This window comes from Peromyscus maniculatus, chromosome 1, assembly GCF_049852395.1.
Source record: "Peromyscus maniculatus bairdii isolate BWxNUB_F1_BW_parent chromosome 1, HU_Pman_BW_mat_3.1, whole genome shotgun sequence".
Taxonomy (NCBI): Eukaryota; Metazoa; Chordata; class Mammalia; order Rodentia; family Cricetidae; genus Peromyscus; species Peromyscus maniculatus.
The window spans coordinates 130,820,024-130,835,564 of NC_134852.1; the positions used below are offsets into that span (position 1 = coordinate 130,820,024).

Here is a 15,541-nt window from a genome sequence, read left to right on the forward strand (position 1 = left end):
CCAGCACCACACTACCCTCCAGGCTACTTTCGAACATCAGCTGTGGCTGTGAGGCAGACAGATTGTGTTAGAGAATCTAGAGGAAGTCAAAGATGGGCCAGATAATTCACTGAAGTAAAGATGAAATTTAAAGGCTTGTTCAAAGTGTGGGCACTAACCAAATCTAAATCCCCAAGCAGTTAACTGTGCACACTCTCCCAGTTAGCCTATGGACTACGTGTGACTACATCATAAATGTTATTGAATTACAGTCTTACTCCAGAGGGCAAAGTATAACAACATTGACTGACCACTGTTGACACTAACCCTTCTCTATTTGAGGAAAATTTGTTTTCACTGGAAGCACAAGAGTATTGTTTTGGGAATCTCGCTGTTCTAACAGCCAAGCATTTGAGAGCCTTGCAGATTCTCTGTGGGATGATAGAGATTGAACCTGGGGCCTCATGCATTTGAGCACACACCACTGACCACAAACCGAGCACACAGAACTGTATTTGGGTATTAGTGTTCTTTTATGCAGTATACCCTCTGATTGCCAATTCAAATTAGCTGGCCTTTCTTGCAGACAGCTACAGAGCAGTTACAGCAAGTGAGCAACATTATTGTAAACGTTTGCTCGCTTTGCCTGTCTGCCTCCCTTCAGAGGTGCTGAGTATTCAGTCTTGCTTTGTTGTGCTAAGGAATTGTAGAAAAACAGGAGCAGAGCCTCTACAGCTCAACATCTATCGGGTTTTCTCCAGCTTGTTCGTAGCTGTCAGTCTCAGTTTCTTGCTTGTTCTGTTCGTATTTGCTGCTGTGGATAGGAGAGGTGACAAGAAGAAGTGTCACTCAGAAAGCCTGGCAGTCAGCAGGCACAGTGGGCACCCTCACCTGTCCTTAACCCGAGATAGAGGGAAGCACAGTGGTACTCAGAAGAGTCTCAAGGAGAGAACTTTCAATCTGTGCACTGCACAGGATTTTAATATTTGGAGGCACAAGATAATCCTCAGTGCAGGTCTCGTTAGTGGGTGTGGAGAGTTGCCAGTCAGGCTTCTTTTGTATGTGGAATTGTGAAAACCGTTGCCTCCATAATAGACATCCACAGTGTTGCATTTTGTGCAAGTATCTTTCATCATTACCATTCAGCTTTTAGAAATGGAACTACCACTACAAGAGAGTAGTTTGTTAGAAGTCTCTTTGCTGAATGAGCAGGAGTGGCTTCCCGTTAGGAGTTTGTGGGCACAGCTGTGAATACCTTCTTTATTTCCAGAGTTACACTATAATGCTTTATCATAGTGAGGCTCTGCCCCACCTCAACTCACCATTCAAAGTCAACTCTGACTGTCTGGGCAGTCATGTGACCCCTGGTGCCTACTCTTTGTAAGTAGTCTCTGGTCCCATGCAGCAGCGGGGGCCTGTGGACGGCACCTGTGAAGGTCTGCTGCTCACTCTGGTCCCCGGCTGCCGTGACAGTGCCCGTCGTTGTTCCCGTGTTGCCTGCGCCTGTGCAGGACTCGTCAGACGGACTTAATTATTTGATTTCAAAGACAAAGCACAGCTTGTTTATCTTCGCAGAGTTCTGGCCAGGTAGAATTAGCATTGCAGAAGAGGGAGACCGTAACTTTTTTTTAAATTTATTTATTTTCCGTATATGAGTGCTCGGTCTGCATTATGCCAGAAGAGGGTGTCAGATCCCACTGTAGATGGTTGGGAGCCACCATGTGATTGCTGGGAATTGAACTCAGGACCTCTGAAAGAGCAGCCAGTGCTCTTGACCACTGAACCATCCCTCCACCCCATAACTCATTTTTGAGAGAACTTTTTCATCACCCTTTTTTTCTAAATCTTTTTTAGTGTTTTGTTTTGATCATGTGTATGGTGTGGGAAAGGTGCATATGAGTTTGCTAGGTTTTTTGTTTGTTTGTTTGTTTGTTTGTTTGTTTGTTTGTTTGTTTTTTAGACAGGACCTCTCACTGAGGCAGTCACAGATTCAGTTAGGCTGTGGCCAGCAAGACAGCAGAATCCTCTGGTCTCCACCTTCCAACACTAGGGTTGCAGACTGGTATTGTTTTGTCCCTAGTAGGATCTAGGGAGCCAAACCCAGCTCCCCAGGCTTGTTCAGCAATTACTTCACCCAGGGAGCTCTCTCCCAAGACCTACTTTACTTTTTAAGATTTTTTTTTTTTAGTTTAGATGCCTGTGTTTGTGTGTGTGTTTGTATGTGTGTGTCCTTGTAGGAGTGAGTGCAGTTATCCACAGAGGTTAGAAGAGGGCTTCAGATCCCGAAGCTGGAGTTACAGGCAGTTGTGAGGCACCCTACAGTAGGTGCTGGGAACTCGACTTGGGTTCTCTGCAAGAGCAATATGTGCTCTTGACAGCTGAGCCGTCTCTCCAGCCCATGTTTCTCTTTTTATCACATGCTTTATTTCTAAAACTGGATTGATGGAAAGATGCAAGTTGTACAAAGCACCCCTTCTAAGAAGCCCACCTACCCACACACTCTGTACAGACAAATCCAGCCCCGGTTCCTTGAGAAGGCCCTGTTCCTGGCAAGTGCCATGATTCTGAGGGAGTGTCACTGTGGACTAGGGGGAGGGGACTATTCATATTGGAAACAAAAGGCTAGCTAAGAAAGACACCCCTTCCCCCAAAAGAGGCAGGAATCTGCTGTCTTCAGCGGCTCTTCGGGTTTACACTTATGGTTTGGTAGCTGCTCCCTATTTGCAGTCATTCTTGCTGAGGGGATAGCTTTTATTTGGAAGTAAATTTTAATTCTTTGTGTGGAAAAAGAGAAAGTAGTCTTTTACCTTCCAAATCCAGGTTTCTCTAAAATAATTCACTCCAAATGGCACTTGGTGCTTCACAGAAGTCAGTTCACTTATCTGAATGGGAGGGAACGGTAAGAGGGCTCAGGGTTAAAGCTTTTGCACTCAGGCTCAACCACAGAGTGTGATTGATCCCCAGGACCCAGGTAAATAGAAAGGAGAGCCAGCTCCACAAGCTGCTCTCAGCCTCCCTGCCCATGCAAACACACACACACACACACACACACACACACACACACACACACACACACCACAATCACTTTCTCTTTCACACTGCTCTACAGATTAATATCATAGTAACAATAAAGGTTTTTTAAAATTAAGGATAGCAAGGGTACTTTACGGCTTGCCTTCATAACTTTTGTTTTCCTGTTCATACATGCCAGTAAGGGTGCAGCAGTGTTAACTCTTGTATAATAATAATGGTGAGCCAGACCTTTTACTTTTGATAACGTTCACCTGAGTGTTTAATGCATTATTTCCTGTTAGATATTATCATTAGGTATATGTCAAATCTGTGTCTAATTTCCTATACATACTTCTTCCTCAGCCAAAATAAAGTACAGTGAGTCTTGAATCCAGAAGGAGAAAAACCCAGCTCTTGCTGCCAGTGTGCAAGCTCAAGAAGGGCATAAGCCTCAGCCAGCAACTTTGCTGATGTTTCTCTGGAGCCCAGATCAGTGCCTGACACTTGTACTTTGAAAAAAACATTTAGAAGGCAGATTCCTGATGGTGTCCAGTTAACCTGGACTATGGTCTGTCTGGTCACTGTAGAAAAACTGTCGTGACAAAAAGAAATGCATTTGTTCAATAAGTGATGGAATTCACTGTCTTTTATGGTTCTGGAGGCTTGTTCTTGTGCTTATGTTCATTTTCTACATTAATCCAGGCATTGTCACATTATAAACAGCACCAGACTGCTGAGGAGAACTCCCGAATTAAATGCTTGAATTACCCCCACGATACCAACAGGATTTAAGTATGAAAGAGGTCTTGTGGGGAATAGCCCCTGGGTGTGCCAGACTTACTGAAGTGTCCCCCACCTTTGCATCTTCCCAGGAGCTCTCACTGTGGGCCTAGTGCGGCAGTGTCAAACAATCCATGGACGCGACCGGACCTGCATCCCTCCCCGGCTTCCCCCAGAGTGGGTCACCACCCTGTTTTTTATCATCATGGGAATCATTTCCTTGACTGTCACATGTGGTTTGCTGGTGGCTTCCCACTGGCGAAGAGAAGCTACAAAGTATGCTCGATGGATAGCCTTCACTGGAAGTAAGTAGCCCGCGCTTACTAAGTTGGTCTAGAAGGCACGCAGTGGCGTTGTTAAGAAGATTATCAAGATCAGTCCTAAGGATCGGTAAATCTTCCCCGGAGCACCACTCACGTGGCCATGAGATAGACCGCACAGCCCCACGGCTCTTCAGCGGTTTCACTGCAGGACCAGGACACCCACAGCTGTCACTGCTTTGTCTGAATGCTCTTTTAATGAGGCTTATTTTCTTTTACTCTCTGTAACACAAGTGTTTCAGGTTTATGATTCGGAGCTACCACTAATCCGAGTGGTTCCCACTTCTTGAAGGTACTAGTATCCTCTATCAAAATAAAGATAAATCTAGGAAAATATATAACTTAGATGAAGGCTTTTTAATATTGTTGACTTTTGTTTCTGCTGGGTTGAAAGACCATTGAAAAATCAACACATTTAGTTTTTTGGTAATTGTTTGTCAAAGTTTCTTATTCTACTAAGCTATGCCCAGTGGTGCATGGATTTACACATTACATAGAATATTCACTTGTAATCTGCAAAATTGGTTTAATTGCTGAACACTTTAGAAACTTATCCCAAGTCTAAGGAAAACAAATATACACGCTCACGCTCACAAGAACATCTCTGTAATTCTGCTTTCTTTGTCTCTAAAATAGTTTTTCACCTAGGGTTCATTTGGCAATCTTTGGAGACATTTTTGTCCTCACAGCTAGGAAGATGCTGCTAGTAGGTAGTGGGCAGAGGTGAGGCATGCTGCTAAACATCCCCCAGCCTGGGCACAGTAGCTGTGGCCACTGTCTGCAGTTGTGAATGAGGACGTGTGTGCAGAACACTGAGGTCTCCAGTGCAGTGTCTGAGACTCATCTCAGGTTGCACACGTTTCCAAAGATAGTTTTAACACAGCTCACTGCTCCTTAATGTTTTTATTTATAACTATAAATAAAAGGTTATAACTATAACCAGAGTGAAGGATAACTAACCTCAAGTACTCCTGTTAACATTAAAACCCAGTTCATCTCAGCTAGACATGTAGCTGAGTTAGAGCACTGCCTGGTTACGGTATGTGAGGCCTTGGTGCTGTCCCTGCCACCAGAGGACAGTGGAGACAAAACTCCTCAGTATGTCTTCAGAGGCTGAGGGTCACGCTCTTCCTCCAGCTTTCGGTGGAACTTTGTTTCCGACTTTAGTTTTGTCTACATATCTCCTTGAACAGTAAAGTCTAGATCAAGTTGCCTTTGAGGTAAGCAACTCCTCCTCACCCTTATTAAACAATGAGAAACGAACTGATGACATGTTTCTTGTTAGAGACCTAAGACAACTCTTTTCCAGAGAGTGAGGGCCAGAGGCAATTATAGAGACAAGGCTGCTAACTGAAAGCGTGTTGATGAGGAATTTAAATAAAGAGACTCTAATTTTGTATCTTCTACTCACAGACACAGTCACTTATCCAGGTATGATTCACTCACTAATGAGTAAAATAATATGAAGGGCCAAAAACTTAAACTGCAGTGTAGCAGACTTAGATTAGGCAAAGACAGCAGTGACCTACAGAGACAGGAAAGGAACTAGGGTTTATCTTTATTTTTCATTCCCCTTCAACAAAAATGTCTTTATGTGTAGTTGACTCCAAAACACAATGTATGTTTCCTCTATTTTTGAAATTGTATGTGCACGAGAGTGATTCAAGTTTATGGGTGGGTAACCAAGTGAAGTCTCGTTCATTACTGTCACCAGCCCTCAGAACCTCTTTGTTGGATGCCCTTACTGTTTTTGGAAGTTTCTAAAGAGTAGTGTTATATACATACAAACCCATATCTACTCCAAAAAAATACATACTTATATAAAAGTGTCTCTATTCTGTACCTCTGTTCTTTAACTTAAAATGCCTCGGAGTAAATTTATTTAAGTTGACATTTAGTCTGTGCTTGCCGGCTGGAGAGCACTTCAGGGGGAAATTGAGCTCCCCCTAGTGGTTCAGCTCTGAAGATGTATTTGAGCCCTGCTGTATATAGAGTTTTTGTTTTGTTTTAATTTTGATTTTTTGAGATAGGGTCTCTCTGTGTAGTCCTGGCTGTCTTAGAACTCACTCTGTAAACCAGGCTAGCCTCGAACTCACAGAGATCCATCTGCCTCTGCCTCTCTGCCTCTGCCTCTCTGCCTCTGCCTCTCTGCCTCTCTGCCTCTCTGCCTCTCTGCCTCTGCCTCTGCCTCTCTGCCCCTCTGCCTCTGCCTCTGCCTCTGCCCCTCTGCCTCTCTGCCTCTCTGCCTCTCTGCCTCTGCCTCTGCCTCTCTGCCTCTCTGCCTCTCTGCCTCTGCCTCTGCCTCTCTGCCCCTCTGCCTCTGCCTCTGCCTCTGCCCCTCTGCCTCTCTGCCTCTCTGCCTCTCTGCCTCTGCCTCTCTGCCTCTCTGCCCCTCTGCCTCTCTGCCTCTGCCTCTGCCTCTCTGCCCCTCTGCCTCTCTGCCTCTCTGCCTCTCTGCCTCTGCCTCTGCCTCTCTGCCTCTCTGCCTCTCTGCCTCTCTGCCTCTGCCTCTGCCTCTCTGCCCCTCTGCCTCTGCCTCTGCCTCTCTGCCCCTCTGCCTCTCTGCCTCTCTGCCTCTCTGCCTCTCTGCCTCTGCCTCTGCCTCTCTGCCCCTCTGCCTCTCTGCCTCTCTGCCTCTCTGCCTCTGCCTCTCTGCCTCTCTGCCTCTCTGCCTCTGCCTCTCTGCCTCTCTGCCCCTCTGCCTCTCTGCCTCTGCCTCTGCCTCTCTGCCTCTCTGCCTCTGCCTCTGCCTCTCTGCCTCTGCCTCTGCCTCTCTGCCTCTCTGCCTCTGCCTCTGCCCCTCTGCCTCTCTGCCTCTGCCTCTCTGCCTCTGCCTCTGCCTCTGCCTCTCTGCCTCTGCCTCTCTGCCTCTGCCTCTCTGCCTCTGCCTCTCTGCCCCTCTGCCTCTCTGCCCCTCTGCCTCTCTGCCCCTCTGCCTCTCTGCCTCTGCCTCTGCCCCTCTGCCTCTGCCTCTCTGCCTCTGCCTCTGCCTCTCTGCCTCTCTGCCTCTGCCTCTGCCTCTCTGCCTCTCTGCCTCTCTGCCCCTCTGCCCCTCTGCCTCTCTGCCCCTCTGCCCCTCTGCCTCTCTGCCTCTCTGCCTCTCTGCCTCTGCCTCTGCCTCTCTGCCCCTCTGCCCCTCTGCCTCTGCCTCTGCCCCTCTGCCCCTCTGCCTCTCTGCCCCTCTGCCCCTCTGCCTCTCTGCCTCTCTGCCTCTCTGCCTCTCTGCCTCTGCCTCTCTGCCCCTCTGCCCCTCTGCCTCTGCCTCTGCCCCTCTGCCCCTCTGCCTCTCTGCCTCTCTGCCTCTCTGCCTCTGCCTCTGCCCCTCTGCCTCTCTGCCTCTGCCCCTCTGCCTCTGCCTCTCTGCCTCTGCCTCTGCCTCTCTGCCTCTCTGCCTCTGCCTCTCTGCCCCTCTGCCCCTCTGCCTCTGCCTCTCTGCCCCTCTGCCCCTCTGCCCCTCTGCCTCTGCCTCTGCCTCTGCCCCTCTGCCTCTGCCTCTGCCTCTCTGCCTCTCTGCCTCTGCCTCTCTGCCTCTCTGCCTCTCTGCCTCTCTGCCTCTCTGCCTCTGCCTCTGCCTCTCTGCCTCTCTGCCTCTGCCTCTCTGCCCCTCTGCCCCTCTGCCTCTGCCTCTCTGCCTCTCTGCCTCTCTGCCCCTCTGCCTCTCTGCCTCTCTGCCTCTGCCTCTGCCTCTGCCTCTCTGCCTCTCTGCCCCTCTGCCTCTGCCTCTCTGCCTCTCTGCCTCTCTGCCTCTGCCTCTCTGCCTCTCTGCCTCTGCCTCTCTGCCTCTGCCTCTGCCTCTCTGCCTCTCTGCCTCTCTGCCTCTGCCTCTCTGCCTCTCTGCCTCTCTGCCCCTCTGCCTCTGCCTCTCTGCCTCTCTGCCTCTCTGCCTCTGCCTCTCTGCCCCTCTGCCTCTCTGCCCCTCTGCCTCTGCCTCTGCCTCTCTGCCTCTGCCTCTGCCTCTGCCCCTCTGCCTCTCTGCCTCTCTGCCTCTGCCTCTGCCTCTCTGCCTCTCTGCCTCTCTGCCTCTCTGCCTCTGCCTCTGCCCCTCTGCCTCTCTGCCTCTCTGCCTCTGCCTCTGCCTCTCTGCCTCTCTGCCTCTGCCTCTCTGCCTCTCTGCCTCTCTGCCTCTGCCTCTCTGCCTCTGCCTCTCTGCCTCTCTGCCTCTCTGCCTCTCTGCCTCTCTGCCTCTGCCTCTCTGCCTCTCTGCCTCTGCCTCTGCCTCTCTGCCTCTCTGCCTCTCTGCCTCTGCCTCTCTGCCTCTCTGCCTCTCTGCCTCTGCCCCTCTGCCTCTGCCTCTCTGCCTCTCTGCCTCTCTGCCTCTGCCTCTCTACCTCTGCCCCTCTGCCTCTGCCCCTCTGCCTCTGCCTCTGCTGGGATTAAAGACATACACCATCACTGCCCAGACATATATAGTTCTTTTATTAGTTAGGTAGTAGTTTTTGTAATAATGTGAGAGTAGCTTTCTAATGCAGAGACCTCTGTCAGGAGAGCCCCATATGATGGGCCTTGCCTGTAGGGACAAGAAAGACCCTATTCTTTTATCACTCTGTGTGTGTGTGTGTGTGTGTGTGTGTGTGTGTGTGTGTGTGTGTGTGTGTGTGTGTGTGTGTGTGTGCCCACAAGTGTGTGCTCATGTGGAGGCCAAAGGTTGCTATCAGATGTCTTCCCTGTCACTCTCCACCTTAGTTTTGGAGACAAGGCCTCTCACTAAACTTGGTGCTTATCATTGGCTGGACTGGACGGCCAGCAAGCCCTGGAGATGTCTCTACCAACCGCCTGCCACACCAAGCTTTTGTGTGGTGCTGGGAATCTGAACTCATACCTCTCACTTGCACAGCTGGAACTTGACCTACTGAGCCCTGTCCACAGCCCCTTTTCACCATTCTTGATTTACAGGTACCGAGAAAGAAATCTGTTCTGTGGAGGAGATGATGCTGTCTTTACAAGCTTACTTAGGACCAGAGCTTCATTTTCACATGGGATAGCTGTTGTAAACACTACTGATGATTTAAGAGCTGAAGTGACTGCACAGTTCTCAATAGCTTAAAACAAAAACTCCTCCATCTACATAAATCTGGACCCGAGACATATGGAGAACCAGACTCGTAGGCCTTAAAATCAAAATTGGATAGGAAGTTGTTGCTTTCTCAAATTTTGTTGAGCTTTTCCTAACCAGTTTGGAAATATACTCTTCAGAATATTAACTATAATTGTAGCTACTAAATGAGTAGTATTTATTGTCCATTATAAAGGACAGATTTTTTTTAGTAGGGAAAATTTGCCCATTAATATAAACTAATGTTTATATACTACTAAAGTGCTTCTGAATTATTTTACTATTTCCTGTTATTCAATATCAGAGAAAAAATGTTTTAAGAATAATCTTGCCCCCAATGGACAAGTGTGTGTGTGTGTGTGTGTGTGTGTGTGTGTGTGTGTGTGTTCACACACAGTGTGTTGACATGGGCCTCGTGTGTAGCCCAAGCTAGCCCGCTGTGTGAGGTGGTCTTGCCTGCACCCCCAAGGGCAGCAGTTGGTTCACACACTGCACTCAAGCCCATGGCTCCTCTTCGTCCTATTAGACTGCTTGCATTGTACTCCCCAACACTGACAAGTTGATGTTTACAGAACATCTAAAATTTTTTACTGGTTACTAGTCAAAAAGGCCAGAACCCTAATGAAATCTGATACCTAAAGTTTTCACTTGTGTCACAGAGAATTCAGATTTGCTTGTATGATTTTGTACAGTCATTTGTCCAAAGTGAACTGGGTTTTCTGTCTATCTAGTATAGAATAATCTACCAGACTGATACAGAGCACCAAAAAATACTGATATGTTTCTTAAGTGATACATTACTTAAACAAATGTTACCATTTAATGTATTGTTTGTAATCCATCCAGGAAATTATTGCATTAAGTTCTTTTGATTGATTGACCCACCTAGAAAATTTTAGAGCTATTGGCAATTGATATATTTATCCGGGGCTCTCTTGATATTCCTAGGGATATACTTATCTTGGAAAAGGTTTCTCATTTTGTTAATTACAGAAAGTTTCAGGTCTTCATACCATACAGCATACCATACCATACAGCAGCTAGTTCATCTGTGTTCACAGAGAGCCTTCTATCCCAAGAAATGCAAGGAACCATGAGCACTTGACTACTACCTTTGAGAAACAAAAATAATTTCTCAGAAAGGCTAGCCTCTTTGTGGGTAATTTATGTTTACTGGGAAAAGCATTTCTTTGGTAGCACAGGGAATACACTATTTGGTAAAAGATTAGGCAGGTATTACTTCTGCCCAGGCACTGAGTTTTCTGGTAATCCTTCTAGAAACATTTTAGTGAAAAATATATTTTATTGTGCTTATATATAAAACCCAAAGGAGGCTTCTCACCCTTCCTTACTTTGTTATCTGTATCTGAAGAAACCTGATAGAGACATTACTGTTCTGGAACATTATCCATGAGAGAACCACTCTGGCAGTTTGCTACCATCCCAGAGATCTGATGATCTTTCTCCAGGCAGTTGAAACTCAGAGGAAGAAAAGTAGGACTTAGGTTTATGCACCTTTTCCCTAGGTCCCTCTACTACTATGAGGAAGAGGCCTGGCAGTGACAGCTGGGATGTAATAGTGACAGTCTACTTAACACTTCCGTCAGCCTGACACTTTGCTAGGACTTGACATGTTCCGTTTATCATGGTAGAAGTTCTCCTAGTTAAGGAAGGAAACAGGCCAGCTAATAAATATTAGGGCCAGAACTTCACCCCTAACTCTGCCCTTGATTACTAAATAGTTAAGACACACAGACAGGACCGGAATTTCTCCCTAACTCTGCCCTTAATTACTAAATAGTTAGACAGACAGATGGGGCCAGAACTTCACCCCTAACTCTGCCCTTAATTACTAAATAGTTAGACAGACAGATGGGGCCAGGACTTCACCCCTAACTCTGCCCTTGATTACTAAATAGTTAAGACAGACAGATGGGGCCAGAACTTCACCCCTAACTCTGCCCTTGATTACTAAATGGTTTAGACAGACAGACACACACACATGCATGCACACACAAATGCTCATAATTCAAAATCATCTAAAGACTTGTATAAAAAACTGTAGTTTAGCCGGGTGGTGGTGGCGCACACCTTTAATCCCAACACTCGGGAGGCAGAGCCAGGTGGATCTTTGTGAGTTCGAGGCCAGCCTGGGCTACCAAGTGAGTTCCAGGAAAGAATTGTGTGACCTGTAGTGTATGTAGATCTTTTGACAAGGGGTCCATGTTTTCACAGGTTTGACCTTGTTATCCACAGACCCTTATATAAATTGCTTTGTACCAAATTTTCATTGTTGTTTTTGGTTTTGTTTTTTTTTTCCATCACCAAAGCATGTTACTAATGTTGTGTTTTGGTTTGTTTTACAGTGATCCTTTTCTGTATGGCTGCCCTAATATTTCCAATAGGATTTTACATCAATGAAGTCGGAGGTCAACCTTATAAATTACCCAACAACACAGTAGTTGGGTCGTCATATGTACTTTTTGTCTTATCGATTTTCTTCACAATAGTAGGACTTCTCTTTGCTGGCAAAGTCTGTTTACCAGGCTGACGAATGTCTAAATGGCTTAACTCGCTTTTATTTTTTTATTTTTTATTTTTTGTTTTTTATTTCTAGAGGTTGGGAGGACAAAGAGAAGGCGTCTGAGCAGTCCTCTCATAGGAAGATGCTTAGATGAACCTGATGCTGAAAAGGAAAAAATGCTTTGATTTGTTCTCACTATGCACTTTGGATTTTAAAAAAAGAATGAGAGCCTTTTCCATAACCAAATACAATATTGACTAAATCTCCTGAGCATATTCAGGCAGTCAGTCTGCACTGTGATAGCAACCTAGTGAAGGAGAGTGCTTTATACTGAAAGCATGTGGCCCCTTGTGACTCTGTTGATCTGTTTTAATGTCTAACGATTCATTTGGGGGGGGGGGTCTAGTATTTATGAATCATGATGGACCAGAGGGGTGCAGGAGGTTCGTGTGGGGCTGGCCTCACCTCCTAAGACATTAGTGTTCTCAACTTCTTTGTCGTGTTATGAGCCTTTGGCACCATAATGGATTGCCGTTGCATTACTGCACCGAGAAGCCAATAGATCAAAACGTGTTTGCTAAAATGTATGTAAAAATTCTAAAACTCCCTAATCTCTGTGTACAAAAGAAAACACTAAGAAACAAGTTCGGGGCGGGTGGGGGAAATCTTCCTTATATTTATATAAATATATATATAATATATATATTTTGCTGATGCAGTATACAGTGTGTATATGTGTGTGTGTGTGTGTATGTATGTGTGTGTACATTTATATATGCACACATGCAAACAGTTCCTGGAAGAGAACTCTGAATGCTTGCTAGCAAAACACTGTGGTGTGCAACCTAGAACTCAATAGAAAAAAGCCATTTATCTGAAGGCTGCATAGTGGAGAGAGTCTTCAGTTTACCTCATTCTTTGTAGTAGCCCTTGATTTTGACAGGTCTCTGTAATAGGTACAAATAACTCCATACCTTTCTAGGTGCAATTTTAAGTTAAGCTAAAGATTTCTTTCTAGGTTTAATTTATTTGTATATGATAATAAAGGTAAGGTCATGTCAAACCTTATAGGTTGGGGAATCTGACACTGTTGAAATGATTGACAACTGTCATCTGTTGTATTATAGAGAATTGTTTTTTCCACTGGCTCAGTCTTCTACATTAATAATGCATTGTATATGTTCAAGCACACAACTTCACATAAACACAAGTTCACTAGCAAATATATGGCCATTTTGGGCTATTTACAACACTAATTCTACTCCACCATAAAAATTGCATTTTATCTGTAAGCATTATTAATTCATCTTTACCAAACACTTGAGCAATACGATATTTCCTTTTTATGCTTTACACCTTTGTTTGCTTGAAAAGCTAACATCCTTACATTTGTTTCGAAGGCTGCATTAAACCCACGGCCTTAAGTGTTTTTCTAGAAGCCGCAGTGCAGCTGACCCTGAGCTCATAAGTACTTTAAAACCCACTTTCTCCTTTCCACATTCCATGTCTGTGTCAACACCTAGACTTTTTCCTGGTGAACATTATATAATCCCGTTTGAAGTTCCTCACAAGGGTGTTCCAAGGCAGTGGAGCTGAGTTTGTCCTCTCTATAGTGAAAACAATCTAGATGTCCCTGTTGGTGAACAGAATAGAGTCCCATGCAGCCCGGGCTTCATACAAGCAGGAATGATTTCTAAGATGCTTGATTATTCCACAAAGAATTCTTACTCAGAGGTAGAGTTGCCTCCTCAGAGACATTCTAGAACCTCCGAGGGCTTCATTTACTTCCCACCAGCTTGTTGGTTATTCACCTGTCTCACAGTGTTAAATTGTGGATGAAAAGCCAGTGTTCGGGCTCACACAGGAACCCTGGAGGAGACCTTCTGTGTGAGAAACCTGTAGTAAATTGGAGGAAGGACATTTTCCACCAAGTATTATATCCAGTTAGTTCTAAGGCCACCACTAGACATGTTCTGTGGACATCGGGATTGAGCTCTGACTGTCCCTCGGTCAAATGGGTCATGTTGAAGGGAAGTTTTGTTAGTTGGCATTATACCACTGATATGAAGTATTAGCAAAGTATAGTTCAAATTCACAGACATGACCAAGAGCTTTTCTCTTTCAAAGGATGGATATTATTGTAAATAGTTTCTTAAGATCTTTTGAACTGGATCACGAGCATGGGGAGAGAAAGTTTCTCAGCTGCTATGAATTCCCGCTGTTTACTTCTCTCACTTGAGTGGTAGTGCAAAGATTACAACAGTCTAGGTTTTATTTGTATCTATTACCCAAACCATTACACTGTCTCTAATTTCATCATTGTCTTGGAGGAGCAGTGCATAAAGAGCTGATGGGGAAAAGTCCCTCCAGCCGCTCAGCGCTCTCTACCCCAGGATTAAGAGCATCCCATCCAGTAGTGTGTGAAGTCCCGTCTTCGTAAACTCTCCCAGACCAAATGTTGTTGGAGTGGACTCATCCGTATTATCTGTCCTGTAAGTGGAAGGACACCCAGCTGCCAGCAGCTGCTTTTAAAAGGTCACTATGAGTACTACATAGCACAGTATTAATTTATAGGAGGAATCATATCTTGTAAAATGTATATAAAACACTTTTATGGTGCAATCATTTGTCAAATTTTTGTCTGTTACATTGTTCTTAGAGTGTACGTTCTTCTCATGCCTAAGAATATCACTGTAAAATCTGCTGAAAACTATTTTTAGGTTTTATTTGCACAAGACTGAATTAGTTTGAGTTTTGGGGAAGCTCCTATTGAACAAGCCTAAACATCTGTAATGATAAAAATCTTCAATTCATTAAAAGCCAATATTTCAGTACAATGCTTTCCAAAGGTAACCCATGTTCTGTGTTGTTGGTGTGTGGGTGTGATGTTTCTGACTCTCCCATCTCTCACAAACCTGTGTTCTGTTCCATCTGTTTTGTTTTTGAAGGATGCCTTTTTTTTTTTTCCCTTTGCAATGTTCTAGATGACCAAAACACATTGGTTTTTACCCTTTTACCTAAAGCTTTGATTTCTCTGTGTGGTGTTCTGTGAGTTCACTGTTTAATCTCTTCAGTGAAGTAGCATATAGTCCTGGTGACAGGCAATCTATTGATTTAGAGGAGAGGTCCTGAACAAAGTGTGGAAAACTAACTTTGGATCTATTCTTAGCTATGAGTTTGCATCATGGGCTTCGTTAGAAGAACATGTTGCATTTAATTTTGTCTTTATTAAAAGACTACTAGTCACCAGTTACTCTGGTTATAGTAACTGCTATATCAACCCACTTTGATCTTCTTTTAAAATTAAATTTTCACTCACAAGTCAAAACAGTAAGCTGTCTTTCAGAAAATTTTTGAAGGATAAAATTATATGAAGGAAAAAGATGGTCTGTGTAGAATTACCTACACGGAGATTTTAGTTATATTGCCTTGAGAGGTTTTAGTTTGTGGTCAAGGTCTGTATATTATCCCAACTTTATTAAGAATTGTTTTCTAATTGGTTATAACATTTTTCAATTAATAGTTTCAAAACAAATTGTTAATACGACTGTATAAAGTGAACATAATTTTCTTCACTTGTATTTTTGTTATTGAGCAAGTTTATCAAAATAAATTGTCTACTAAAGAAACTAAAAAGGCTTCTATTACTTTTAATAAGCTTTGATTTTAAATGTTTATTTCTAGGGATGTAGCTCTCCCAGACCATGAGTCAATCCCCAGCACTGAATAAATCAGGTATTGTGGTACTTGCCTATAATTCTAGTGCTCAGGAAGTAGAGCCAGGAGGACCACAAGTTCAAGGTCCTCCTTAACTACATGGGAAGTTTGAGGCCAGCCTGTCTCAACACAAGCAAAGCAGTCTTTCACACAAAG

At 44.7% G+C, this 15,541-nt stretch overlaps 1 protein-coding gene across 2 annotated transcripts in view; it reads left to right on the forward strand.

Annotated features, from left to right (window-relative positions):
• The window catches only part of Mosmo (modulator of smoothened), a 65,244-nt gene extending 51,355 nt beyond the window's left edge, over window positions 1–13,889 (forward strand). Inside the window, exons 2-3 of one of the 2 annotated variants that reach the window (XM_076551567.1) lie at window positions 3,864–4,076; window positions 13,544–13,889. In XM_076551567.1, coding sequence (XP_076407682.1) covers window positions 3,864–4,076; window positions 13,544–13,743 — 413 coding nt within the window. In that variant the 3' untranslated portion in view covers window positions 13,744–13,889. Of the gene's footprint in view, window positions 1–3,863; window positions 4,077–11,510; window positions 11,831–13,543 lie in introns of those variants that run through there. The other variant, XM_006980324.4, reaches the window with a different exon arrangement.
• The last annotated feature ends 1,652 nt before the right edge of the window (window positions 13,890–15,541 follow it).